The 26,801-nt window shown below is 45.2% G+C and overlaps 2 protein-coding genes across 15 annotated transcripts in view; both read left to right on the top strand.

Annotated features, from left to right (window-relative positions):
• The first annotated feature begins 955 nt into the window (after positions 1-955).
• Positions 956-18,372, top strand: LOC310657673 (C-type lectin domain family 10 member A-like). Of its 3 annotated transcripts, none has more exons than XM_083398728.1 (10): positions 956-1,087; positions 1,900-2,004; positions 2,121-2,184; positions 4,206-4,370; positions 6,638-6,733; positions 8,425-8,523; positions 9,457-9,543; positions 12,004-12,155; positions 13,606-13,709; positions 17,990-18,372. In XM_083398728.1, the coding sequence occupies exons 3-10, from the start codon at positions 2,157-2,159 to the stop codon at positions 18,057-18,059; spliced, it is 801 nt and encodes a 266-aa protein (XP_083254854.1). In that variant the 5' UTR covers positions 956-1,087; positions 1,900-2,004; positions 2,121-2,156; the 3' UTR covers positions 18,060-18,372. The 3 variants fall into 3 exon arrangements, with proteins under 3 accessions (XP_083254854.1, XP_083254853.1, XP_083254855.1); XM_083398727.1 differs by having other exon boundaries at positions 17,931-18,372; XM_083398729.1 differs by having other exon boundaries at positions 979-1,077; positions 17,931-18,372.
• Positions 18,373-22,429: 4,057 nt separating this feature from the next.
• LOC310657659 (CD209 antigen-like protein 2) overlaps positions 22,430-26,801 on the top strand; it is a 28,451-nt gene continuing 24,079 nt past the window's right edge. For 2 of the 12 annotated variants that reach the window (XM_083398664.1, XM_083398663.1), the window contains exons 1-5: positions 22,430-22,533; positions 23,660-23,720; positions 23,819-23,882; positions 25,579-25,770; positions 26,612-26,731. In XM_083398664.1, the coding sequence (XP_083254790.1) occupies positions 23,855-23,882; positions 25,579-25,770; positions 26,612-26,731 (340 nt within the window). In that variant the 5' untranslated portion in view covers positions 22,430-22,533; positions 23,660-23,720; positions 23,819-23,854. Of the gene's footprint in view, positions 22,822-23,659; positions 23,721-23,818; positions 23,883-25,578; positions 25,771-26,611; positions 26,732-26,801 lie in introns of all 12 variants that reach the window. The other 10 variants (XM_083398674.1, XM_083398668.1, XM_083398666.1 and 7 more) reach the window with 10 other exon arrangements.

Here is a 26,801-nt window from a genome sequence, read left to right as displayed (position 1 = left end):
ACTAGATGCTTATATTGCCTTCAGTATTTAAGCATTTTTACTCAGCTATCACTTCACTGGGGCTTCCTATGGATCAGTTGGAGCAAGACCACAACACACAGGGCAGTTGACAATATAGACTCTCAATCTTTTAACTAGAATATGCCCTCCTTCTCTGGATACTCATGGGGGATTACATTATTTCCACAACTTTTTTGCTTCCCTCAACTCCTTTTTGTAGGCTTTCCCTTTTCGTTGCTGCGATTCCTTCTCACTACCACTGTTGTCTGAGACAAAGTGAGAAGCAGGTGAACAAGCATGCAAGTTTCAACAGTGAAGATAAGGAGGCATAGGAGTCCTCTATATGGGGCCATGGGGGCCCAGGCACCCATAAATTTTCAAAGAAGGGGCCACCCCCAAAAAAGTTCTACACTGCCATGCACCCACGCTGCAGGGAGTCTGCATGACATGTCAGTAAGCCAACATCACATGCAAACGTCACAGTGATGATGTGCAGCCCCAGGCCCCCTCTGTCACCCAAGCAAGAAGACTTTTGTCAGTGCCCCCCTCCACTGGGTGACGGAGCCCTCAGCAGTTGCCCAGCCATGCTGGTCCTTGATGCTGGTCCAGTGAGTGATCACTTTGGGATCCACTTGCCTGTGGCAGTTCTTGCTCACCACAGTTGGAACTAGAATAAGCCTAGATATAGTCCTTTCCCCGAGGCAGCCTCTCTCCTCTCTGCAACTGTAGCCAGTGAGGAACCTGCGACTGCAACTGCTATTCAGTCCTCCTTGCTGTTGTGTCCACCTCACGCAGCTACTGCTGCCTGAATTCATAAGGAATTTTAATAATAATAATAATAATAATAATAATAATAATTCCATAAGATAGCTTTCCTAGGTATATGCTCTGTGTGGAATCTTGATTGGCTGCTTGTCGTGCCCAATCAGGAAGAAACAGAACCTGAACAAGAAGAGTTCTGGAATGTTCTGCATCAAAGGGCTAGGTGGTTGAGCCGCTGAAGGAACAAACAGCTGCGGGAACAAACAGAGAGGCAAAGAGAAGAAGAACTGACTGAGGCACGACAATATCCCAGCGGTATCCCACGGTATCACAGTGAATGTTATAAATGTTATTCATGTGAAACTACTTTATGCCCACTGCATCAGTTCGTTGGGTATCTTGGCCAGCTAGTACGATTTCAGCAGCTTCCTTAGATCTCAAGCAAGAAGAAGTCCTTTGCCAGCTCTATTGGGTCTTATCCAGCAGAGCATCTGGTCTGTCATTTAGGTGTTACTCACAAAGTTCCAGTTCTCCTGTTCTGCTGGGAGAGATGTAATCTCATAGAGGTACCCTGGTGGCAGTAAAAATTTTGCTTAAATACTGAGGGTGGGGGGCAGGATGTTGTTGTTGTATAGTCATTTAGTCATGTCCGACTCTTCGTGACCCCATGGACCAGAGCACGCCAGGCACTCCTGTCTTCCACTTCCTCCTGCAGTTGGGTCAAACTCATGCTGGTCGCTTCGAGAACATTGTCCAACCATCTCGTCCTCTGTCGTCCCCTTCTCCTTGTGCCCTCCATCTTTCCCAACACCAGGGTCTTTTCCAGGGAGTCTTCTCTTCTCACGAGGTGGCCAAAGTCTTGGAGTCTCAGCTTCAGGATCTGTCCTTCCAGTGAGCACTCAGGGCTGATTTCCTTCAGAATGGATCGGTTTGATCTTCTTGCAGTCCATGGGACTCTCAAGAGTCTCCTCCAGCACCAGAATTCAAAAGCATCCATTCTTCAGCCATCAGCCTTCTTTATGGTCCAGCTCTCACTTCCATACATCACTACTGGGAAAACCATAGCTTTAACTATACGGACCTTTGTTGGCAAGGTGATATTATCTTTCAATTCTAATTTTTCCTTACTATTTTAAGAGTTCGCTCCACTACATTGTCACGTGAAGGAACCCAAGATGAAATACCACTTAAAATGAGGAGGTAAAATGGCAGCCAAGGATAAGTCCCCATCAATGAAGCAATGTAAGCACTTTCCACTTTTATTTATGCTCACTCCTTTTCCAACTGCTCATTAACTACAACATTCTTAATTAAAAGCTGTGTTAACGGTCTACTCCATTATATGGTTCTGAACATAGGATGACGTGAGGAGCCAATCCGAATGAGCAGTTAAAATGGCAGGAGGTCTGACATTCGCAGAAGGCAAGTTGTTTCTGTTTGTATTTTCTCTTCAGAGGAACCCAGGACAACAGGACCCACACTCTCCTCTTGGGAGTGAGGCCCAAAAATGTCCCTTCTGCCCCTCTGACTCCTCCTTCCTTCTATCCTCCTTCCTTCCTTTTGTCTTGGGAGTGTGATATCAAGGAGGGGGGCAGAAGGTTATGTCTTCGTTACTGTACGTTTCCGAGCACAATTCAAAGTCTTGGTGCTGATCTTTAAAGCCCTAAATGGCCTCGGTCCAGTATACCTGAAGGAGCATCTCCACCCCCATCATTCTGCCTGGACACCGAGGTCCAGTGCCGAGGGCCTTCTGGCGGTTCCCTCACTGCGAGAAGCCAAGTTACAGGGATCCAGGCAGAGGGCCTTCTCGATAGTGGCACCCATCCTGTGGAATGCCCTCCCACCAGATGTCAAAGAGAAAAACAACTACCAGACTTTTAGAAGACAGCTGAAGGCAGTCCTGTTTAAAAAGTAAAGGTAAAGGTACCCCTGCCCGTACGGGCCAGTCTTGACAGACTCTAGGGTTGTGCGCTCATCTCACTCTATAGGCCGGGAGCCAGCGCTGTCCGCAGACACTTCCAGGTCACGTGGCCAGCGTGACAAGCTGCTTCTGGCGAGCCAACGCAGTACACGGAATGCCGTTTACCTTCCCACTAGTAAGCGGTCCCTATTTATCTACTTGCACCCGAAGGTGCTTTCGAACTGCTAGGTTGGCAGGCGCTGGGACCGAACGACGGGAGTGCACCCCGCCGCGGGGATTCGAACTGGCGACCATGCGATCGGCAAGTCCTAGGCGCTGAGGCTTTAACCCACAGCGCCACCCGCGTCCCGATGCAGTCCTGTTTAGGGAAGCTTTTAATGTTTAATAGACTATTGTATTTTAGTGTTCTGTTGGAAGCTGCCCAGAGTGGCTGGGGAAACCACTCCTGCCTTTCTGCTTTCAGGATGCGAACCACCTGGCAGAGTATTTTGAAGGTCATTAGAACCCTGCTGGATCAAACCAAAGGCCTATCTAGTTCAGCATTCTGTTCTCACAGTGCCCAGCCAAGTGGCTAATTTTATGGTCCTTGTGAGGTTATCCCACAGCCACGGGATTTTGTGGACATTCCTTTCCATGAACTCCTTGTTGCATCTGCAGGAACTTTAGCCGCTGTCCTTCTTTGCAGTAAAAGGGATAAAAAGGGTTAGCTCAGGGGATGGTGGAATAGAACAATATATATATATATATCACTGAGACTTTGGATCTTCTTGATCCAAAAAAAAATCCCCTTCTTCCAATGCCTCCTCTTTCCAACCATATCAATGGGAGGTTTGTTGTTGTTGTTTTAAAAAATGCCTATGGGAGGAGAGGGGGAGAAGAGCAGCCAGGTCCCATTTTCTGCCCTGCCATCATGACCCCAGCAGAAATTTGGATTTGGTTGCTCTTCCACCAAACCAGTAGGATTGAACATTTAAGGGGAAATGCATAAGACTATTATACATATCTAGATCAGAAGCATTGTGAGCTCAGCAATAAGAACCCTCAAGATCTGAAGCAAGAAAAGGCTAAGGAACTAGGACCTGGGAGATCAGGGTTCAGATACTCACTTGGCCATTAAACTCATTGGGTGACATGGGGCTAGTCACTGCTTCTCAGCCTAACCTACCTCACAGGGTTGTTTTGGAGATCAAATGAGGAGGGGGGAGAACCATGTCTGCCACCTTGAGCTCATTGGAGGAAAAAGTGGGGTTAAAATAAAATAAAATAAAATAAAATAAAATAAACCACTTTAGGAAACAGGAAATCCATGCAACAAAAAGAGGTCACCATGCAGTCTATACACTTGTATCCAACCCATTGTATTTCTGGTCATATTGATCAGATCACTCACTATCAGAAGTCTCTCCCCCACCCCTTGCAATATTTAGGAAGTAGTCTGTTATGTATGTACATTACTTAGTGTTGTGTAATTGCTTTATATTTATTTTAATGCAGATTTTAAAGAGAAGTTGTTATTTTACAGTGCCACAGGATGCAGCTAAAGAAAGAGCTTCCAAGTCTCAGTTTAGTTCCAGAACTAATATGGAATCAAAAAGTAACATAGGGTCCCGATCCAACGTGGGGTCTAGATCCAATGTGAGTTCCAGATCAAAAATAGGAATGAGAAAGCGACAGCAATATATGGCAGGTATGTACATTGCACACCTAGCAGTGGTTCATCTCCACCCCCATCGTTCAGCCCGGACACTGAGGTCCAGCACTGAGGGCCTTCTGGCGGTTCCCTCATTGCGAGAAGTGAAGTTACAGGGAACCAGACAGAGGGCCTTCTCGGTGGTGGCACCTGCCCTGTGGAACGCCCTCGCACCAGATGTCAAAGAGATAAACAAGTACCTGACATTCAGAAGACATCTGAAGGCAGCCCTGTTTAGGGAAGTTTTTAATATTTAATGCTGTATTGTTTTTAACACTCAATTGGGAGCCGCCCAGAGTAGCTGGGGAGACTCAATCAGATTGGGAGGGGGGGTATAAATAAAAAAATATTATTATTATTCATCCTGTAATGAGAAGCACAGAAAGGGGAGGTTTTCTGTTCCTGTCTGGGGCCATGATGGCAGCTCTCCCATTCTTGGGAGAGACTCAGACAGAGGGAAGCTGGGTTATGTGAGGCTGTAAAACCTCCTGTAAATCCCTGAGGTGATTCCAGGAAACAGGGTACCCGTGGCCATCTGTGTACCCTCTCCTGCCACCAAAGAAGCTGGGTCTTGAACTCCCCGTCGCAGAGGCTGCCTCCATAGAACACAATGGCAAGAGGCAGAGCTCATTCGAAATTTGGAACCTTGGACTAAAATTAAAGGCACCTCCAGTCCCTGACAGTGTGTGTCATGACATCACAATGTGGGCGGGCCCAGGTCAGCGCCGCTGAAATGTGTTGTGGGAGGTGTGGTTATTGGTTAGGTTCTTGTTGCTAATACCACTCCCTCCTCACAGGCTCTGGACCTGGTGTCTTCCATGGCGACACTAGGGCTCTCCCAGTTTGTTTCAGGCCCCACACATCAAGCAGGCCACACGCTGGATTTGATCTTTGGCGTAGGTATAGATGTGATCATGTCTCCTTCGATGAAGGTGCCATGGTCTGATCACTATGCTCTGAAAGCCAGGATTGACTTTCCACCCCCCACCCTGCTTAGGTGGCGAGCCGATTTGGGCTCACCCGCAGAGGCTGATGGACCCTGATAGATTCCGTCAAGCCTTGCGGGACCTTGCTCCCCCTGGGAAAGCCCACCACCTGTCCTCTTGACCCATGCCCGTCTTGGCTGATTAGAGCGTGTCCAGATGAGGTGCGGGCCCCCCTGGGGGATATCATCAATTTGTCCCTTGGCACTGGGATATTTCCAGGGGAATTGAAGGAGGCAGTGGTGCGCCCGCTCTTAAAGAAAACATCATTAGATCCCTTAGATCCCTTAGATCTATCCAATTACCGCCCGGTTTCGAATCTTCTATTCCTGGGTAAGGTGATTGAGAGAGCGCTTGCTGAACACCTTGGTAGGTTTCTGGATGAAACATCGGCTCTGGATCCATTCCAGTCCAGCTTCCGCGCTGGTCATGGGACTGAGACAGCTCTGGTCGCCCTAACAGATGATCTCCGCAGGCAGCTGGATCCAGGCGGGTTTTGGGCTGGGTTGCCATCAGTATGCCGATGACAACTCTATCTGTTGATGGATGGCCATCCTGACTCGGCCCCAGACACACTAACCAGATGTTTGGAAGCTGTGGCTGGATGGTTACGTGGAGGCCGGTTGAAGTTAAATCCTTCGAAGACAGAGGTCCTCTGGCTGGGACAGGACGATATGGGATGGGGGGGGCAACTCCCATCTCTTGCAGGGGTGCAATTAGTGACAGCACTGTCCATTAAGAGTTTGGGTGTAATCTTCGATACCTCCCTCTCTATGGAAGCGCAGATTACAGCTATAACAAAGGCGGCATTTTTTCATCTTCATATGATGTCAGGTGTGGAGAATGCAGGCATGCTTTGGGGAAAATATAGATTATTTAAGACAGATACATTTCGAAAACGCCCCTGATGATGTATGGATTCATTCAAATGTTTTGTTTCTTAAAGCATTTGTTTTTGTTGTTGTTTAGCCGTTTAGTCGTGTCTGACTCTTCGTGACCCCCTGGACCAGAGCATGCCAGGCACTCCTGTCTTCCACTGCCTCCCACAGTTTGGTCAAACTCATGCTGGTAGCTTCGAGAACACTGTCCAACCATTATACAGTTATAAGCATTATATAGTTGTATATATGCAAATGATAGTATATATAAGTAAGTACTGCAACACACACACACACACACACACACACAAAAGCACCAAGCTATATTACTAACTGAAGCAAAAGTCTAACGTTGGCTCGCTGTAGTTAAAGCCAAATTTTCTTTCTTTTTTTGTCTTTCAAGGGAAGCTAGCTGCTTTTCAATCTCCTGTTGGTACATTTATTACAATAATGATGTGCCTGATCCTTTTTTTCGCCACCATTGGAGCTGTTGCTTTTTGTAAGTTCAATTCCTTTTGCAGAGAAAAGCCTTTAGTATTATCCTGACTTGGTTTATTTCGTTGTGAATATTGATTGATAAGACTATCAATCTAGCCTCTTCTAAGACCTTTTACATCCTCCTAATTTCAAAGAGTGAGCTAAGGGTGTGGTTAAATCTTGCCTGTTGAAATAAACACCGCTGAAATCTTGTCCCTAGACACTTTAGATCAGAGGTTTTCAACCACAGCTCCCTTGACCAACTACACTCTTTCTGCAGCTCCTCTGTGGGGCTCAGGAGCCCAGTTAGGTCACCCCTTGGCTGCACAGCTGGCAGCCCCTCACCCCTTTTCAAACACACTCCCTTAAGGAGTATTCCCTCCTCCCCTTCTCCCCAGCCAGCATGGTGTAGTGGTTAAGAGCAGTGGACTCGTAATCTGGTGAACCAGGTTCGCTTCCCCGCTCCTCCACCTGCAGCTACTGGGCGACCTTGGGCTAGTCACACTTCTCTGAAGTCTCTCAGCCCCACTCAGCTCACAGCATGTTTGTTGTGGGGGAGGAAGGGAAAGGAGGTTGTGAGCCGCTTTGAGACTCCTTAAGGGGAGTGAAAGGCAAGATATCAAGTCCAAACTCTTCGTCTTCTTTTCTCCTTGGGAGTCCTCTGGGCAGCCGCTGCTGCTGCCTTTGGTCTCTGAGCTGCCCCCCCCCCTTGCCCCAAAGAGAGGTGCCTCCTCTAAATGCCCCACAGGGGCCTGGGAAGCTTCTTCTTCTTCTTCTTTGGCGCTCACTCATAGTCGAGTAAGATTGTCTTCCATGAACACAGTCTTAACAGTGAGTCCATAAGTGACTGTGGAGGCTAATTCTGCATCCACACATCCTTCCACAGTGGGGACATAGGTTTCCGGGCAGGAGTTGATCATGGTGAGGGTTTGGCAAATGTGCCTTCCTCTTAGCCCGTTTCTCCCTTTCTTCCTGAGTTCAAGCATCTACCAAGTCCATGACACCTTTGGTAAAGACTGTTCTCCAATTGAAGCTCTCACAGGCCAGTATTGCCCAATTGTCAGTGTTTATATAATCTTTTTTTAGATTTGTCTTTGAGAAAGTCTTTAAACCTCTTTCACTGTCCACCAGCATTATGCTTTCCATTTTTAAGTTTGGAATAGAGTAGTTGCTTTGGAAGACAAAAGATGGCATCAGAGGGGGGAGGGGAGGAAAGAGGGACAGAGGCCAGTGCTGCCCATGGCAGCCCTGACCATCATTCAAGGCGCTCCAGAGTGCCACGGCACACTGGTTGAAAACCAGTGCCTTAGATACTTCATAAGCCAACCTAGCTTTTGGGCTTCGGAAACTCACCTGTACAGAGTGAAAATGTGGGTCCATTGAGCTCAGCATTGTTGGAACCAGAAAGAGTTCGCCTTGTTTTTTAGGCTCCAAGCAAAAGAGAGGCAGTTTTGATTAATACAAATTGTGTAGTGAAGACCTTTTTACTTGTCCAGACCGTGTAAATTTAATGCAATTTTTGCTGGAATGCTGCCCGCTCTTCTAGTCTGAAGATCTGGTTGTGAAGTGACTGCTTTCTCTGGTGTTGAAAAGAGGCTCAGGGATAAGGCACAGGGAATGTTGATTCAGTATCAGCCCTGGTAATCCCAAGGTAGGAGTGCAGCCATACACGTACTAGTGTGCTGGAACACCATTTCTTTTCCTCTTTTCTAGATCATGAGCGATCGAAAAAAATAGTCTCCCTACGAACAGCAGTTGCGAAGATTAGGGAGTTTATGATCAAAAAGCAACCATCCCTCAAACGCAAGAATGGTAAGCAATGAGTTGTTTGGTGTCCGTCTGTCTTGGGACGCAATGGAAGAGTGAAGTCAAATAGTTTGAAGGTTGCAGCACATGTTGTGGCTGTAGAGACCAATACAGGAGAGACGTGTTTTGCTGTAGCTGGGGCAGATGAAGGTGTCCGGTTGTGCTATTGTAGAGGCACCATGGCGCTTGTTCTCTCTGCACTCCTCCCAGCACACATTCCTCCTCTGGCCATTGCTATGGATGCACAACCCATCCCCAACCACTGCAGTCGTCTGCAAGGGATTCCCACATGGTGGGACTTCATGCCACATCTTTGTAGCGCAGATTTGGTATGCCAATAGGCCTGGTGCCTGAAGCCAGCTCCATGTAGAGTACACCTTTGGGTATCCAAGAAGGCAATGGATTAGAGTTAGTAAATTCAGAACCCACCACACCCAGGGTTATTCTTCTGCAACAGAACTTATTTCCAGTCTTGTCTCAGCAAGGAGCATAGTGGATGGGTTGTGGTGGGACTGGGTTAGGCACAGTATCCATGTGCAACATGATGCCCACCATGGCAACCATAACCCCCTTCCCCAGAAAGAGGGGCAGCTGCTCCCCCAGCAGTTGCTCATAGGACTAGAACTTTTGCAGATACCACAACTTTGGTCAGTAGTTTAGATAGCCAAATCTTTCCCACCTTATGACATAAGTATTTTGGCATGGGCTCAGTAAAAAGCAAAAGTATACACTCGGGGATTCCATTTGGGTGGAGGTTTGAGCTCCTTTCTGTCCTTGGTGATGTGAGCCAGGATTGCTCCCATATGGGTACTGTATTAGAATTCTGCTCTTCTTACATCAGGTAGAATATGACAAGCCACCAGAATCTGGGAAATGGCTTTCTAATATATCTGTATAGCTGCTGAGATACAACTGCCTTGAATTGTTTGCATCCTTTAGATTCTGTAATACTTAAAGCAGCTCAGAAGTTGGCAGAAGAATTGCTTGTATGGGATGCCAAAGCACGTGAAGTACAAGCTGGAATTGGTAAGTTATTCTGAAACAGCGATGCTTAAATTTCATAGTATGGAAAGAACTCACCTTGAGACTACACTTATTGAGATTCCCTCATCTGCATATTTCTTGAAGGTACAGTTTCAACTAAACTGTCAATCAGTCTCAAATACCCCCCTCCTAGAAAAGGTGTATGGAGGGGGAGTTCGTTGTGTTGGTTTGCAAGCCCCCTCCACAGAGGCTGGCCCCTCTCACTGTCCTCGGAGCTTGCTTACCGGTAACCTCCTCTGGCTGATATCCAGACAGACCAGGGAGATTTTGATAGGCGACATTTTCCCAAGTGTGGGTAAAATGCACAACCCCTCCCTCCTGCTTCCGCAGGGGAAAGAAAATAAGTCAGAAATCTGTTTACATTTGGCTAGCTTCATCTTGGCTCTCCCCCTTTGGCGCAACCAACTCTCGGTCCTTGCTTCCCACCCCAGCTTCACAAGCTTTGCAGAGTGACTCCCAAGTGACCCTTGGTTCTTGTGCACCCTTTAGGACTGGCTCAAGATAAGCGTCCACATTTTCCGCCAAAATTCTCAGGACACGCTGCTTCAATTTACTTTGAATTGCAGCCTTCTCCCCCTTTGCTTGTACAGCAACAGGCTGTGGGGTCTGGACTAAGTCCCACAATTGCTCTCCCACCAGCAAGAATTACATTGCAAAAGACCATTCTAGCCAGTTTTGGCTATTCAGTTTCTGAGAGAATAGAGCCATCTTTAATCCCAAGCTGCAGCTTCAGCTACAAACTGGAAAATCCAAAAGTCTATTGGGCTGTTTACAAGCTGCTTGCACTTGGCAGTCAGCCCAGCTGCCTGGAATTTTCCCTTTCCAAGAATCTGTAAACAATCAGCCTTCGCTGCAATCCAACAGCTATCAGCAAGCTGCGCTCTGCTTGGAAAGTCCCCTTTCCAACAGTTTGTTTACAACAAGCGTCGCTGGGAAAAAAACTCAGCCTTGCTTTCGCTTTTGAAGCTTCTTTTCTCTCTATGCTCTTTAAGCTAACCAGCCCACAAATTTAGCTCAGAAAGTACTCACGACCTGTCGCTTAGCAACAGAACTTCTTATCAGCTCTGGAATGTGAAGTATTTGGCCTCTCTCTGCTCTGTTTTATCCAAAACAGGAGCTTTTTTCTCAGGGAACTGAAGACTTTTCAATTCACGTTCACCATCCAGCCATAAATCAGCATCGCAGAGGTCCGTGGATTGCTGCTTATGAGCAAAAAACCGTCTCCCATCTGGTGCTCAGCCGTCTTGTTTTTGCAACCATCGGGCTCTGCTACCACTTCTCGTTTTGCAAGCCCCCTCCACAGAGGCCCTCTCACTATCCTCAGAGCTTGCTTACCGGTAACCTCCTCTGGCTGATATCCAGACAGACCAGGGAGATTTTGATAGGCGACATTTTCCCAATCATGGGTAAAATGCGCAACCCCTCCCTCCTGCTTCCGCAGGGGAAAGAAAATAAGTCAGAAATCTATTTACATGATGTTTATTTCTGACATTCCAGCACTACAGAAAAACACGTCCTTTCAGTTCAGTTCTTCTAGCAAGTCTGACAAACTTCCTGAACATGCGCACACAGAAGGTTTCAAGTTACACTCTTCACAAAGACTTATCCAGCCTGTGAACGTCCTGGGAAACTCTTCTTTCCCACAGATAGGCGCATCATGTGATGTCAACAATCTGGCTGTCTGCAGCGGTGATGTTTCCATATACTGACACGTTGTACCCCCACTCAGACATCTGCACTGGCTGCCACTCTGTTACTGTGGAAAATTCAAGGTGTAACTATTAGTATACAAAGCCCTCAACACTTTGGGACCAGGTTACTTGAAGTATCACTTCACCTCATATGTTCTCTCTTGCCTGCTTAAGTCTTTGGAACTGACATTTATACAAGTGTCACATAATGTTTGTTCTTCACTTGCAAGAACTGATCCTTCAATCTGGCAGCCTGTACAAGTGGAACTCTCTGCTCATTGATTCTAGACAGGCACCTCTCCTGTGTTGTTTTCTATGCCTATGAAAAACAGTTTTGTTTATGCAAGTTGTGCAATTTTATTATGTATTGGGGTTTTTATTTTTAAAATTATGGTTTTATCTATATTTTGATAATTTGAATAGGCCTGCTATTTATAAACTCTGTTTTATGTGCTATTTTAATGAATACCGGGTACTATTTGTATGTAAAACACTTAGAGACATTTTTTGATTGAGCAATATATTAATCTTGTTAAATAAATGAGAAAAATGGTTGCAAATCTATTGATGAAGGCAAAGATGGAAATGGAAATAAATAAATGACACTTCATTTAAATAACTGTATTCGTTATCAGAACGAACATTTCAGAAAGTCAGATATCCTGTAATTTCTATAAATTATGCTGGAGTATAATGAAGTATAACCTCCCCCAACCCTATTTTCCTTCCCTATTCCTGCCTTGATTTAAAGATGAGATTCATTCAAAAATGCAGTTAAAGTGGATCCACCATAAAGGGGCCCTCTATTTCCTTGAAAACAATGAAAGGACGTGGGAAGGTGCAAGAGACTTTTGTGAAGATGAAAAAGCCATGTTGATTTGTGTTGAAACTCAAGCTGAGGAGGTGAGTAGAACACTGAAATGCATTAAAACCAAGGGCACCATCTTCTGAGATGGTACAATCTCAAGCCTGGATAAATATATGTCGATTGGTTGAAGAGTGTGGGAGGAGATTATGAGCTGCTGTGTGAGGTGAGAGCTCACAACAGGGGACATAAGGTCTCCTTGCATAGGAGTCTACACTACCCCAGATAAGAGATGAGGTGAAGCCCATGGGTGTCTGAAGACTGACTCTCTGATCCAAACTACATCATCTGCAGCAAGGTGATGGGCAAAGCCTTGAGGGTGATGGCATTTTCTATTACAGTGCTACCTCAGGTTACATACGCTTCAGGTTACAGACTACGCTAACCCAGAAATAGTACCTTGGGTTAAGAACTTTGCTTCAGGATGAGAACAGAAATCGTGCTCCGGTGGCGCGGCGGCAGTGGGAGGCCCCATTAGCTAAAGGGTGCTTCAGGTTAAGAACAGTTTCAGGTTAAGAACGGACCTCCGGAACGAATTAAGTACTTAACCCGAGGTACCACTGTATGTTGCTAATGCTAGTGGATTTCATAGTGGACTGGAAATGGTATGAAGTACAGTGGTACAGTGCCATCGGAATCTGTAATCGAATCCTTTCAGATCTAAGAGATCTGTATTCTCTAATAACATCCAATCCCTCAACCAACAAGGGCACGAAGCCTCGTAATACAATTTGAAATCTGACCTTGAATTCATAACACCACCAACAGGCCAATGGGTTGGTTGACTCGCATCTCCAAATTCTGAAATACAGGCAAAGCAGAGAGGTCAAGAACTTAGCATGTATACCTGAGACCTGGCTGGATGAGCTCGGTGGCCCTATGCTGCCCCAGCGCCATTCTGAGTCAGAGGGTTGTGTTGGCCAAACAAGTTATTGATTACAATGATCTATTTTACATACTTTCATAGTTGGAGTGGCTGACTGTACTGAAAGAGGATGTTATACAGCTGTCAGTCACCACCAGTATTCCCTGTTTATAGACCCCAAGAGCAGACAGACACAGAATGCCCTTTCAATTTGTTATTCACTCCCTGCCTCTTTGCAAACTCAAGCCGATTTAGAAACTGCTGCGAGGAGAGTTGAAAGAGGCAGGAAGAAATGAATGACAGTGATTGCAGAGATACCTGTTCTGAATAAATTTGTTTCTGATTGTTCTGTTAACTAATAAATGAAACAAATTGGCCCTGGGTATTTTTATTTTTTTAGGTCATTGCACAAGCTGTATGCATAGCCTGTTCAGACATTTACATGAATATACGAAGGGAGAGCCTATCTCTGATGCAACTTTCTCCCTTTCCATGCAATTTTCACTCCTGCAGAATGTCTGGAAGGTGCTATTGTGTTCCTAGGTAAAATATGCAGTATGAAAGGATTTGCAAAAAGATTCTGACCCCTCATTCCTAGGAAATACTTTCTGATCTCTTTGTAGGAATTCATAGAGAAACAAGTCTTTCCTACATACAAAGACCATTGGGTTGGAGTCTATAATACTGGGGGATGGAAATGTATTGATGACCAGGCACCTAAAAGCACGTGAGTCTCTGAACAAAATTATATTGTAGCACCCTTTCCTTCTCTGCACTCACATTCTGCAGTCTTCCAGATGAGCCCAGTGTGGGTGGTGTCGCCCTGATCCCCTTCCTCTCCTGACCTCTGCTTCCCAGGGTTTTTGGGGGGATGCCAAGCAATGTCTTTGGCTTCACTTTATAAAATACACGTGGTTGGCTTTTTACTGTAGTATTATTCAGTGCTTGGACGCGGGTGGTGCTGTGGGTTAAGCCACTGAGCCTAGGAATTACTTATCAGAAGGTCGGCGGTTCGAATCCCCTCGATGGGGTGAGCTCCCGTTGCTCGGTCCCTGCTCCTGCCCACCTAGCAGTTCCAAAGCACGTCAAAGTGCAAGAAGATAAATAGGTACCACTCTGGCGGGAAGGTAAATGGCATTTCCGTGCGCTGCTCTGGTTCGCCAGAAGCAGCTTAGTCATGCTGGCCACATGACCCAGAAGCTGTACGCTGGCTCCCTCGGCAATAAAGTGAGATGAGCACCACAACCCTAGTCGTCCACGACTGGACCTAATTTTCTTCTATTGCATTCTATTGTATTGTCAAAAAAATTGATATATATAAAGGTCCTTTTAACCTGTTTAGGTGTTTAGCATATATGAGATCCAGTACACTCTTGGAAGGCACAAGTAGACCTCAGACAACCAACGCTGGATTTTCTCTATAGCATTGCTTTATTGATTAACAAACACGACAAGACAGGGAACATGCACTCAATCACACACACATCCATACATTTCCCATACTCACCACTCTACACTGGATTGATCAGACCCAGTAAGAGTCGCAAGTGACTGGACAACAGCTGTCAATGTCTGGCACACAACTGAGGCTGGGGGGCTTTGCAATTTATACACAATGTTGTCTATCTGATGCTTGGCAACTGCTGATGCTTACACAACTCCTTACTCCTTGTTGTTGGCATGTTTTTGGCATCTCACATCCTTTTTTTAATTTATTTTTTTAAATGATATTTATTAAATAGTTAATAGTTACAAAAAGAAAAAGAAAAATGGTCACAAAATAGTTACAAAGAGAAAAAGAAAAAGAAAAGAAAAAGAAACAATGAAAGTTTAACAAACAATACATCGAAAATACAAAGAAAAAACAATACCACAAAACAACAAGAAAAAATTAAAGCATTTAAAAACACATCCAATTTTCATTTCATTGTCTTTCATATGCTTGTTTCCTCTACTTTCTCGCACCTCCCTTTTTTGTATTCTAGTTCAAATTAACTAGTTCAACAAATCCTTTCCCTCTTTCTCAGTTTTTGTTCTATAATTTATCCTAACACAATTTAACTTTAGATTTCGCACTTTAACACATTAACAATTAATATTCATATAATTCTTAATAACACTTCTGCTAAAACCATGTAACTTCATTCCAATATTCTTCTAACATTCATTGTCCTTGGCATCATTTCACAATTCTTATCTTATCTGAATATTGTGTAAAGTTGTATAGCCCACCTCCAAGCCTCCTTGGGCGTACCGTTCCTGGCACACGCTGTTTTTGCCAAAACATTATGATGTTTTCCACATTCCATGAGCTCGTATACAAAACAGTTCGTGATCAGTTCACTGACAGTTCAAAGACATTACATCCATTTTGTGGTGTTCTTCAGCGATCTTTTTGGCCCATGCAAACCATACCATTTGCTATATATTAAAAGAAGAAGAAGAAGAAGAAGAAGAAGAAGAAGAAGAAGAAGAAGAAGAAGAAGAAGAAGAAGAAGAATAGGAGGCCCCATTAGCCCATTAGCTAAAGTGGTACCTCAGGTTAAGAACACTTTCAGGTTAAGAACGGACCTCCAGAACAAATTAAGTTCTTAACCCGAGGTACCACTGTAAAAGCAATGAATGTCACTCAAAACTCATGTCACTCATGATTTCATGGTCTTCTAGTGTCCATTTATGACTTTTTCAACTGATAAGACAATTAGGTCCCTACCACATTCACAGAAACAACTATAGTGCAATGCATTTTGCTGATGGGACTGTTTTCATCTCACTTGAGGAGGAGGGAATAGGGGGAAGATTCTATTGATCCTTTTTCCTCAGTTGTAACTGCAATGTACAGTATAGACATGTTAAGAAGCCTTTATCATCTATCTATCTATCTATCTATCTATCTATCTATCATCTATCATCTATCATCTATCATCTATCTATCTATCTGTCTGTCTATCTATATCTATCCTGCTCCCCCCATTTTCCTAGAATAGGTGTTAAACTAACTCACCTGTAATTTGCTTGATAGGGATGGAGAACAGTAGGAATGATTTCCCCCTGCTGGCCGTGACAGACTGTGTCTTGAACTCTTCAGCTGCTCTACTGGGGGAAGAGTCATCCATTCTCCAGAACAACCCTGCCTGTGGTCTACAACAGTTAGGGCCTTTTTTGAAAAATTCATCTTCCTTGAATTTGTGAAGTTTTTTCACCTTCCTTCTTCTGAATTTTGCTTTGTTCACTGCCTATTTCTGTTCTATTACTGTTATCTTTCACAGCGCAGGTTTTCTTCCCCAGCCTTAATTTCAGCACTGTCTCCCACTTTGATTTCCCTTTACTGTTCTTTCTGCTCCCTGGGGTCTTCATCTTCTTCCTCCTCCATCCCATCTCCACCACAGAGACAGGAATGTTTTGGCTTTGCTTTCACCTGGCTGGGCATGGGAGGTTTGTTAGTGGCTTTTTCTGAAATTGGACTTTGGTATACCTCATGTCTCTTAGCATGCAGCTGCTAGTTTGAGCATTTTTATGACTGGTCTCCCCTTTGACATGTCTCCGCTTTGAGCCCTAGTTTACCTGCCCTTTGAACATTTTGATGTTTAGGGCTGTGATGCTGGTGGCAATCACTTTAGCACAAAGAGTTTCAGAGTAGGAGGCCTAGTCTTCAGACCTCCAAGTCTGCATTTTTCATCAAGGTAGCCACCTCAGCTACCTGTAATGGTAATTTTCCCATTGTGGATCTTTGTGGGGTGACAACATGGGCTTCTCTGTGAAGCTTTGTAAAGCACTTTAAATTGGCTCAGGGACGCACGTGGCACTGTGGTCTAAACTGCTGAGCCTCTTAGGCTTGCTGATCAGAAGGTCAGTGGTTCAAATCCCCGCGACAGGTTGAGCTCCCGTTGCTTGGTCCCAGCTCCTGCCAACCTAGTAGTTCAAAAGCACACCAGTGCAAGTAGATAAATAGGTACCGCTCCGGCGGGAAGGTAAATGGCATTTCTGTGCACTGCTCTGGTTTTGCCAGAAGTGGCTTAGTCATGCTGGCCACATGACCCAGAAAAACTGTCTGCGGACAAGCACCGGCTAACTCAGTCTGTAAAGCGAGATGAGCGCCACAATGCCAGAGTCGTCTGTGACTGGACTTAACTGTCAAGGGTCCTTTACCATTACCATTTATAAAATGGGCTCACTTTCATCTGCTGATGCAGTATTTGAGGATAAGGCCCTCCAGAGAGCCTTGCCACAATAGGTGGATGCCAAGGAAGGCCTCCTTGGACTGAGGAACACAACCCTGGTGTTTGCCTACCAGAAGTGTCTTCCATCCTTAAAAGGCAAAAATGGAAATTTTACTTATCATTAATTTCTATTTGATGATAAGGTTGAGGACATTCTGCCTACCTCTCCTTCCTCTGTGCCCCCCCCCCCAGCAGGTTTTCATGGCTTAGGGCTTCTGTCAGTGCCTTATAGCTTTCAAACGTTGTTTAGAATATTAGTGTCTTGTCTTGCCTTGTTTGCCTTCCCTCCTCAAATGTTCTCAGGGCTGTTTCCTCTTTCACCTGTGTCTCTCAGCACTCTTTCTTTGAAGTTACACCTCTGAATGGACAGATTCCATTTTTCAAGTTGTGATTTTTTGGGGTCGAGGCCTTTGCTTTGCCAGTTGAGAGGGATGGCAGCATGATTCTCCTTGCCTACCAGAGAGGAGCTGAAGAACTCAAGACCCTGTCTGTCACGGCCAGGAGGAATCGTCATCGGCACCAGGAAAGTCCTCTGTTCGTTTCATCAGATAGGGATTTGCAGTATGTAAAAATTCCATTTTTCAAAGTTCCCCTGTTGATCCCATTTAAGAAATTGTTGCTGCATTGGCTCCTTTCCAGTCTGAAGGTACGGAAGGTGATTTTAGGCTAGGAGAGAGCAGACATCCAGTCTGAATTGACTACTGATTAGTGCTGCCATTTGTTTTTAGATTCTGGAGGACTGGTAGGCCAAGCCTGACCGTGCCAAATCCCTGTGTCTATATAATAGGTTTCTGCCGGGATTCAAGTGGCTGTTGGGAAGACACCAACTGCAGGGTCCGAAAACGGAGCATATGTAAGAAGAAGCCTGATAAAAGATGGTACACATGAAGCCCTTGAAACTGGATTCCACAATCTCTCCACTAAAACAAAGACAATGCATCGATCCCTCCTTTAAAAAGTCAACTATCCAGGTTGTGGAATTAGGACATTTAAGAGCTCAAGTCTTTTACATCAGCAGTCAAAAGCACTTTGTCAAATCTGGTTCCTCCATGCTGGAAAAAAGACACTTTATTTTGCAACCACAAAGACTTGGACCTCCAATAAAATAAAGTGTGGAAGAGTTCAGTCATAGCCTGCTTCGAGTTGCAATAAATTAATTTGGTAAATCTACCATGGCTTTGCATCATTCTTAAACAAGGCACGGGTCTTGGAGGTACTCAAACTACTTTGGAATCTGAGGTGAAGTTGACTGGCTCTATGGCTCCAGAGCCTTGGGAAGGATTCTAAGGTCATTTATAAATCAAAACAAAACAAGGTAGCGAATACTGGTTGTCCCACACCCTTTAAAAATAAGATATTATTGTGTTCTAATTGAATGTTACACATATAAACATTACTTATGAGATTCTTTGGAGAAGGTGAAGGGATTAATCATTCCGATTGAGACTTTTTGCAGAGATGCACTATATATATATATATATATATATATATATATATATGATTTATAATGTGCCTTAACTGAAAGTATTTAAATTATGGAGCTCTGTATCCATTTACCACATACTGATATGAAATATCCTGGTAGTTTATGATGAAAGCCAGTAATAAAATTATGCCCTTTGGTTTCCAGTACAGACTTCAGCACTGGAAAATTGAAATTTGATAATCCTAGACCAAGATATGGTCCAAATTTATACTAGTGTCTCCAAGCAGATGGTCTAAATTGAGGAATATTTAGCATCAGCACCCCAAGACATCTTGCTTCCCCATTAGGCTTCCAAGGGGATCTCCAAAGCCATAGCTTTAGTCTCAGCGCAGACCAAAGTCAAGCTTCTCTGTCTCTTTTTCCAGCTTTCTCCCTGACTAAACAAAAGCTAATTTTTCTCCTGTTCTCCTCCCTACAAGAGGATGTGGTCTTCAGACAGGTGATGAGATGAGAAAATTACCACCTCCTTTGGGGAGCACCATTAGCTTAGTTGTTTCCATGGCAACATGGTCAACCCGTTAGTTACTGAAATAGGATGCTTAACAGACCTGGCCAGTGCCATTATCTTAGCAAAGAGAATGGTTGTTTCATAATGGCATGTGATTGACAGGTGGGTGGTCCTGCCCACAAATTTGGCCCACAAGGTTGAGCCTGATAAGGACCTGTTCTTTGGGGCCAAAAGGTTATCCCACCTCTGACATAAGACAATTTGCTGTTTACATTGGTCGTTTACTGGGTTGGGTGTCAGGAGCTCATCCTACACTCGAGTAGGACCCTGGCAGAGACACCTGCCCAACTGGCATGTTCTCTCCCTCCTGGTTGATCATTCGGGAGCTTCAAAGCTTTCTTCAGTCTGAACATCACAGCAACCGATGCCCACAGACATCAACACACTTAGGGATCCACAGAGTCTTCGCAGCTTGAGTAACAGACCTCAGCAACTTAGCATTTTGGCTAATCTATTTTATTTACATATAAACGCACACAGGGCACTGCAACATGGCTCCCTCTCTCTCTAGCTTCAGACAACAAAGAGAAAAAAGAACAAAGGATAATAGTCCCACTTCACGGAACACAGGAACCCAAACATCCCGTCTCTGTCACTCCCCACTCTGTGGAGTCAAAACATACATCGTCATGTGAAAGACAAAAATCCCATGACTGCAATCACGGGGAATGAATCTTCAACAGGGTGATTATTACAGGCGTTTTTTTGCCTCCCTTCCACCCTGCCAGGAAGAGTTCAGAAAATGTCTTGCATTTGATTTCTATTTCCCCTTATGACAGAGTAGCCATGTCTTTGGTATGCTGAAGGCAGCTGAAGGCAGTATACCTCTGAACAGTCATTGCTGGGAATCACAGGTGGGGAGAGTGGTGTCACATTCAGAGTCTGCTGCTGGGCTGCTAATAAGCATCTGGTTAGCCATTGTGGGCACAGGATGCTGGACCAGATTGGTCTTTGGTCTCATCCAGCAGGGCTCTTCCTATGCTCTTAAGCCCCAAAGGGGTGACCACTATCAGTGCCATGTTTTGGAGGAGTCCTGAGCCAGGCACTTTCCATGGACCCTTTCCATGGACCCTCTGCTCCCTCCCACACTGAGTCTACCTCCCGACTCCCGACTCCAAAGGGGTGACCACTATCAGTGCCATGTTTTGGAGGAGTCCTGAGCCAGGCACTTTCCATGGACCCTCTGCTCCCTCCCACACTGAGTCTACCTCCCGACTCCCGACTCCAAAGGGGTGACCACTATCAGTGCCATGTTTTGGAGGAGTCCTGAGCCAGGCACTTTCCATGGACCCTCTGCTCCCTCCCACACTGAGTCTACCTCCCGACTCCCATTAGCACCAACCCCTGCTCTTATTCTTCCTCATTGCTACCACCCACTTGCTTGCCATGCAGAGATCCAAAGGGCAAGCTGGCAGTGCAAATATTGCCCTTGCTTCTCAACATCTCTGTTGTCTGAGCCAGAGTGAGAGGCAGGTGAACAAGCATGCAGGTTTCAACAGTGAAGACAAGAAGTACCCAGTGCCTGCCTTCACTGGGTGAGGGAGCTCTCAACAGTTGCCTGATCCTTGACGCTGGTCCAGTGGGTGACCACTTTGGGAATAACTTGCCTGTTGACATTTCTTACCCACCACTGCTGGAAGTAATGCTGGAGATTATCCTTTCCTCAAGGCAGCCTCTCAGGGACTGGCTGAATGAAGAAGACTGGTGGGCAGTGAGTGCCCAAGGAAGAAGAAGACTTTGACCCCAGATCATGGTGGTGGAACACTGAGGAGCAGTCTGGGGAAGGAAGGAGCTGGGAGATGCTAGAAGCAGAGGGGTTGAGTGATTTTTGGGGGGTACAGGGGTGTCAGGAAAAGGAGGCCCTTCCAGGACAGGGCTAGAGGCTGAAAGTCGCAGTGTGAGCACTGATCCAGATAGAAAGGAATCAGAGGTTGCCTTTGCTACCCAACAGCAGGATAGTCCCAGTCCTACTGGTTCTCCTCCCTTTCTGACACCCCACTCAAGGAGAGTCTGCACACTGCTGAGCAATGGGCCAGATAGGCCCAGAGGAGGAGCCCACCCCCTCGACACAGCCTTTGGCTGCTTGGGGGGGATCCAGAGTGAGAGGCTAGAGTGAAAAGGCGGGTGTGCTGTGCCTCGGGGTAACTCATGAAATGCGATCCAGGACCGGTCCAGAATCCAAAGGTTCTGCTGGGAGTCAGTCCGACAGGGCCAAGGCAGGACACAAGGCAGGAAACCAGGCAAGGACAGGTACAGGATCTCAGGCAGGATCTAGCATACAGTAATGTTGCTCCCGCAACCTGGGGCAGGGTCCGACAGCTTTTTATCTTTGTCGGGGTAGAGGCCGGTCTTGATCCCCCAAGGACTCACTTCCCTGTTTCGCCCGAAGGTGAGCACTCCTCCTGCAAGTACTCAGGTCTCTCCTTCCCTCAGACCTTAGTCTCTGCAGCTCGGGAGACGTCGGTGGGTTACTAGACCCAGGGGCCACCTCAGCCTCCCCTGACCCAACCAGTAGTGGAGCAGCTGTAAGTGATGGCCCAGCTGAAGGCAACAAGGTCATCCCCGCATCTGGAGCCAGGACAGGCTCAGGCCCCTGACTCGGGCCAGCTGGTGCTTGTTGCAGGGGAACCTGTGCAGACTGGGATTCTTCAGAATCAGGCCCTAGACTTGGTTCAGATGATGCCTGAGGCAAAGGATCCAGTGCAGACTGGGTCTCCTCTGGTTCCAAGTCTGAGTCCGAGTCCCAGGCCATCACAGCGGGGTCAGTGGTCAGTTTCAGCAACATCTCCAGCTGGATTAAGACGAGCCAGAAGAACTCTGCTATGATGTTACTTTCTGTGAATAAAAGCTGGTTGCATTTCTTGCCTCGTGTTCTTTCCTGCCCTGTGGATGACCTGTGCTCGCCTGACAGTTCCTTGACAGTCTCCTCTCACTAACTGTAAATGCCATTGCTTGGCAATTGCCCCTGCTCTGCCTGGTGCAGGAAGCGAGATATCTGGGACTGCAGGTGCTATTCAGTCCGCCTTATTGTTGTGTCTGCCTCACACAGCTACTGCCCTCTAAATCCGGTATATCTATATCTACATAATGAACGAGTCCATTAAAAAATTCTGTGAAATGTTTTCCTGGGCTTATGCACTATGTTGAATGCTGATTTGGCATGGCAGTCAGCCAATCAGGCAACAGTAGAACCTGAATGGGAAGAGTTCTGGAATGTTCTGCATCAAAGGGGTAGGTGGTTGAGCTACTGAAGGAAGGAACAACTGCAGGAACAAACAGAGGCAGAGAGAAGAAAAACTGACTGAGGCACCACGGTATCTAGACAGGGCACTGCTGGGTGGGGAACATTACTCAAATGTATTGGCGCTTAATTTTGGCCGGATCCTTTAAGACTGTTCTTGAATTGAGAGTATCAGACGAGGTTCAAGAGCTTCTGTGCCAGGGCTGCCCTCCGCTTTCTATCAATGCCACTTTAAAAGATATGCCCAGTATAAAAAACTTGTAGTCCACTAACATTTGCTGAGAGTAGTCCCACTAAAGTTAATGGGCTTACGTTTGTTGTGATCATTAGTTCCACTGGATCTGCTCTGAGTAAAAGTTGGCTGGATACAAGCCCTTATTTACAGTAAGTAAAGGTAAAGGGACCCCTGACCATTAGGTCCAGTCGTGGCCGACTCTGGGGTTGCGGTGCTCATCTCGCTTTATTGGCCGAGGGAGCTGGCCAGCATGACTAAGCCACTTCTGGCGAACCAGAGCAGTGCACGGAAATACCGTTTAGCTTCCCGCCGGAGCGGTACCTATTTATCTACTTGCATTTTGATGTGCTTTTGAACTGCTAGGTTGGCAGGAGCAGGGACCGAACAACAGGAGCTCACCCCGTTGCGGGGATTCAAACCGCCGACCTTCTGATCGGCAAGTCCTAAGTTCTGTGCTTTAACCCACAGTGCCGCCCGCGTCCCTTCTCTTTCCTCCCATAACTGTATCCTAATCCACTGTGGCAAGACTTGCCAATAGCCTAGCTCTTTAGTTCTTACTTCTTCTTCACCCTTGATCCCTCCCTGCTTGCAGCTGCCCATTGTGTTTTTATCCTTTGGCTGCTCAGGCATCTCTGCTCCAGTGCAGCCATTTTGCTTAGCCTCTTTGGGTCTATCTGACTCACAGTTGACCATCGAATTGACAGTTGCTGCACCAGCCTCTCCTTGCATACTTCATTACCTGCCCTTTGACAATTGATGTGTCTTGTGAGACCCACCTCTTTTGTTCTGTTTTGGTCTGAATGGTTTTATTTATTTTATATTTGAATAGTTTTATCTGCAATTTATAATTTTATATATTCTGTTGTTGTAACCTGCCCCGGAACCATGTGGGTAAAGGACAGATAAGAAATCTTATAAATTAATAACTGAAATAGGTAGATCTTGAGATATTATTTTAATTGTCCACTTCATTTCATGATTATATAGAAGGACTCCAGGATGAAACACCACTCAAAATGAGATAAGATGGTCCTGTCAACAAAAGAAGGTAAGTTTCTGCAGCCTATTTTAATTGGTTTTTGACTACTAAATTATTTGCTGAAAATTGTGCTAACTGTCTACTACTTTGTATGGTTCTGAACACAGGATTACATAAGGTGCCAATTCAAATCAGCAGTTAAAATGGCGGGAGGCTTGACATTCGCAGAACGTAAGTTGTTTCTGATATTTCCTCTTCATTGCAATTCAGAAAGACAGATTTCCATCATGCGGAAAATTGGGTGAGGAGGTCAGGCCAAAGTTATGTTTCAATCTGCAGTCTTGATTCAAAATAGTGCCTGGTATCTAAATGGTGATGAGGACCACTGCCCCCACCTTAGGAACTCTTGTGCCAAGTGTGGAAACAATATTTCAAGATGGTGCCTGGCATCCAAACGTCAACAAAATGTGCCGCCACCTCGGCAACCCTCATGCTGAGTTTGGTGGTTGTGATGATGTTAATTTAATTATTTGTACCCTGCCCAAATGACTGAGTTGCCCCAGCCAGCCATTCTGGGCAGCTGATGTCTCAAGAGGACATTTAAAAAATGAACAGACAGACAAACCACTTTCCAGAATACAGTAATACCTTAGTTGCCAAACAAATCGACTCCCGAACGCCGCAAACCTGGATGTTCCAGTTTGTGAACAATTTTCGGAAACTGAACGTCCAATATGGCTTGTGCTTGAGTGCAGGAAGCTCCTGCAGCCAAACGGAAGCCGTGCCTTGATTTTCGATTGGTTTCGGGAGTCGAATGGACCTCCGGAAAGGATTAAGTCCAAGAACCAAGGTATTACTGTATACAGTAGTTTATTTCCATGCATAACGAATAAACTCCATCTTTCCACAAATTTAGTTTCCAATTGTCATCCTTCGCTAATGCTGCTATAATTTAATAATTTAACTGTATATGCTATGCTGCCCTATTCTCCAGAATGTTCTACTTGAATCTTTTTGGGTACGATACCATAATCTGACATTAATACTTGCTTGAGACAATTCATCCCACAAATTCACCCTATTAACTAGATCAAAAGCAGTCTTCGAATAAACAAATGCAGAATACAAGGAGCATTTCTTTACTCCGACATACTGGGGAATCAACTGAGTTATTAAAAAAGAATGATCAACTACTGAATTTCCTTCTTGAAATTCTATTTACTCCTGGGGCAATATATTTGCTTCCTTTAATTCAATGCTTCTTTCTTGACAATAGGTACCGTGAATACAGTTTGCACGTAACAATGGGAAAATTGGTCTATAATTTGCTGGGTCAGTCTTGTCACCTTTCTAAATATGGGAACCACAATTCCACCCCTTGTGTTCCTACAATAAATGACCAGTCTCATTTATTGCTGTAAACATGGTGGGGTTATAATTTGGACCTGAGGGGATTTTCATTGCCTGAACTAGTTTGAGTTGAGCTTGCTTTAAACTGAAATGAATGCTGACATTAGTAACTCCTAGCTTATATGTAGTACTTTTGAACCTGAAATTGAAGCCTGCATTGAGGCTGAGCAGAGAATGAAGCCTACATTTTTTCCATCATGAGCTGCTTTTCCCACTAATTAGGACTGTAATCTGTGGGGCTAGGCTAGGTTGTTTTGGTTTTTTAACCTCTCTCCAAGTATAGGATTTATTCTAGGTTTCTGGCTGCATTTTACTGGGTCCCGAAAGGCCACCCTGCTAGAGCTGAGCTGAAAATTGAATTTCTGCAGGATCATCGCTCCTGAGCTACAAGTTTTTCAATAATTTACCCTACTGGGATTTAGCTGCTAGCACACAATGGCTTTTCAGTGCCATTGTTGCAAGCTTTAGCTGATGTTCTAATAAATTACATATTATGTGACCCAACACCACAATGCAGCTTCAAAAACCAGTGTGGCTTCCAGATCGAATGCGGCTTCCAGATCTAATGTGTCATCCAGATCGAATGTGGCTTCCAGATCTAATGTGTCATCCAGATCGAATGTGGCTTCCAGATCGAATGTGTCATCCAGATCCAGTGTGGCATCCCGAACAAGACTAAAAAGAAGAAGAAAACAGGCCCCTGCAAGGGGTATGTATGCAGAACAGAGAAGTTGTTCATAGCACAGAGGAGGAATAGTAACAGGAGGCATCTGTGACCAGTCGTGGTGGGGAGGGCTGGAGAAAAGCCTGCAATGCTTTGCCAGCCAAACAGGTTCACTTAGCTCAACAAACAGCAGAGGTTGAGGGTTTGAGTCAATTGTCAGCTTCTGGCTATGACAGTGATGGTAAGAAGTCTCAAGTTTCAGCCTGTGTTCTCTCCTGATCCACACTGTGCTAACATTCATGGAAAAGGCTTCACAAGATTCAGCATATCTTACCATTTAAACAGGGAATCTCAATGGCAGGTAAGAGAGATTCCATCATTCACTAGCCCTGGCAGTTGACAGGGGAGAAAAAAAATCAGAAAACTGTCCATGGCTTGCTCATCCTAAGGACCATGTGAGGGGTGAAACCAGAAAACAATGGGTCTTGACAAGTATAGATCCCTAGAATAAGTATCTTAGATGTCAGGGCTGCCATTATTTTTATTTATTTTTTGCCAAAGTTTTAGGAAATTCACCAAAAAAATAACATTTCTGATATGGGCTGCCATACGCCCAGGTTTTCGACGGACAAATCCCAAATATGTTCAGGGCATTCTGGACCTATGGCAGCCCTATTATATGTTTTGAAAACACCGCTAATGATTTATAGATTTATTCAATGCGGGTTATGCTTTTAAACACATTGCTTGTATATATGCAAATATCTCTGTGTGTATAAGCCAGTATTGTAAAAACAACTCTACCCCAACCCCCCTTACTGGGATAATAGTAGGATGTTGGCTCAGGATAGTTAATGCAGAGTTTTCTTTCTTTTTGTCCTTCAAGGAAAGCTAGCTGCTTTTTTGCATAATATACGAGACTTGTTTCCATCTTCTATTGGTATATTTACTGCAGTAACGCTGTGCCTGATCCTATTTTTTGCTGCACTCGGGATGACTATTTTGTGTAAGTAGCAAAGAAAACCCATTAAATCCTCTGGGCTGGTTTGACTTTCAGTGTGATGTAGACTTTCAAA

Source organism: Podarcis tiliguerta (genome assembly GCF_965153285.1).
Source record: "Podarcis tiliguerta genome assembly, chromosome: 9".
Lineage (NCBI taxonomy): Eukaryota > Metazoa > Chordata > Lepidosauria > Squamata > Lacertidae > Podarcis > Podarcis tiliguerta.
This window is presented reverse-complemented; position numbering and strand designations above follow the sequence as displayed.

Bases quoted from the DNA above. Each gene is read 5' to 3' on its own strand.
- LOC310657673 (XM_083398727.1), top strand. From the start codon at position 2,157: ATGGCAGGAGGTCTGACATTCGCAGAAG. The intron at 2,185-4,205 runs GCAAGTTGTTTC...GTTATTTTACAG, and splicing joins AGGTCTGACATTCGCAGAAG to TGCCACAGGATGCAGCTAAA. The intron at 6,734-8,424 runs GTAAGTTCAATT...CCTCTTTTCTAG, and splicing joins CATTGGAGCTGTTGCTTTTT to ATCATGAGCGATCGAAAAAA.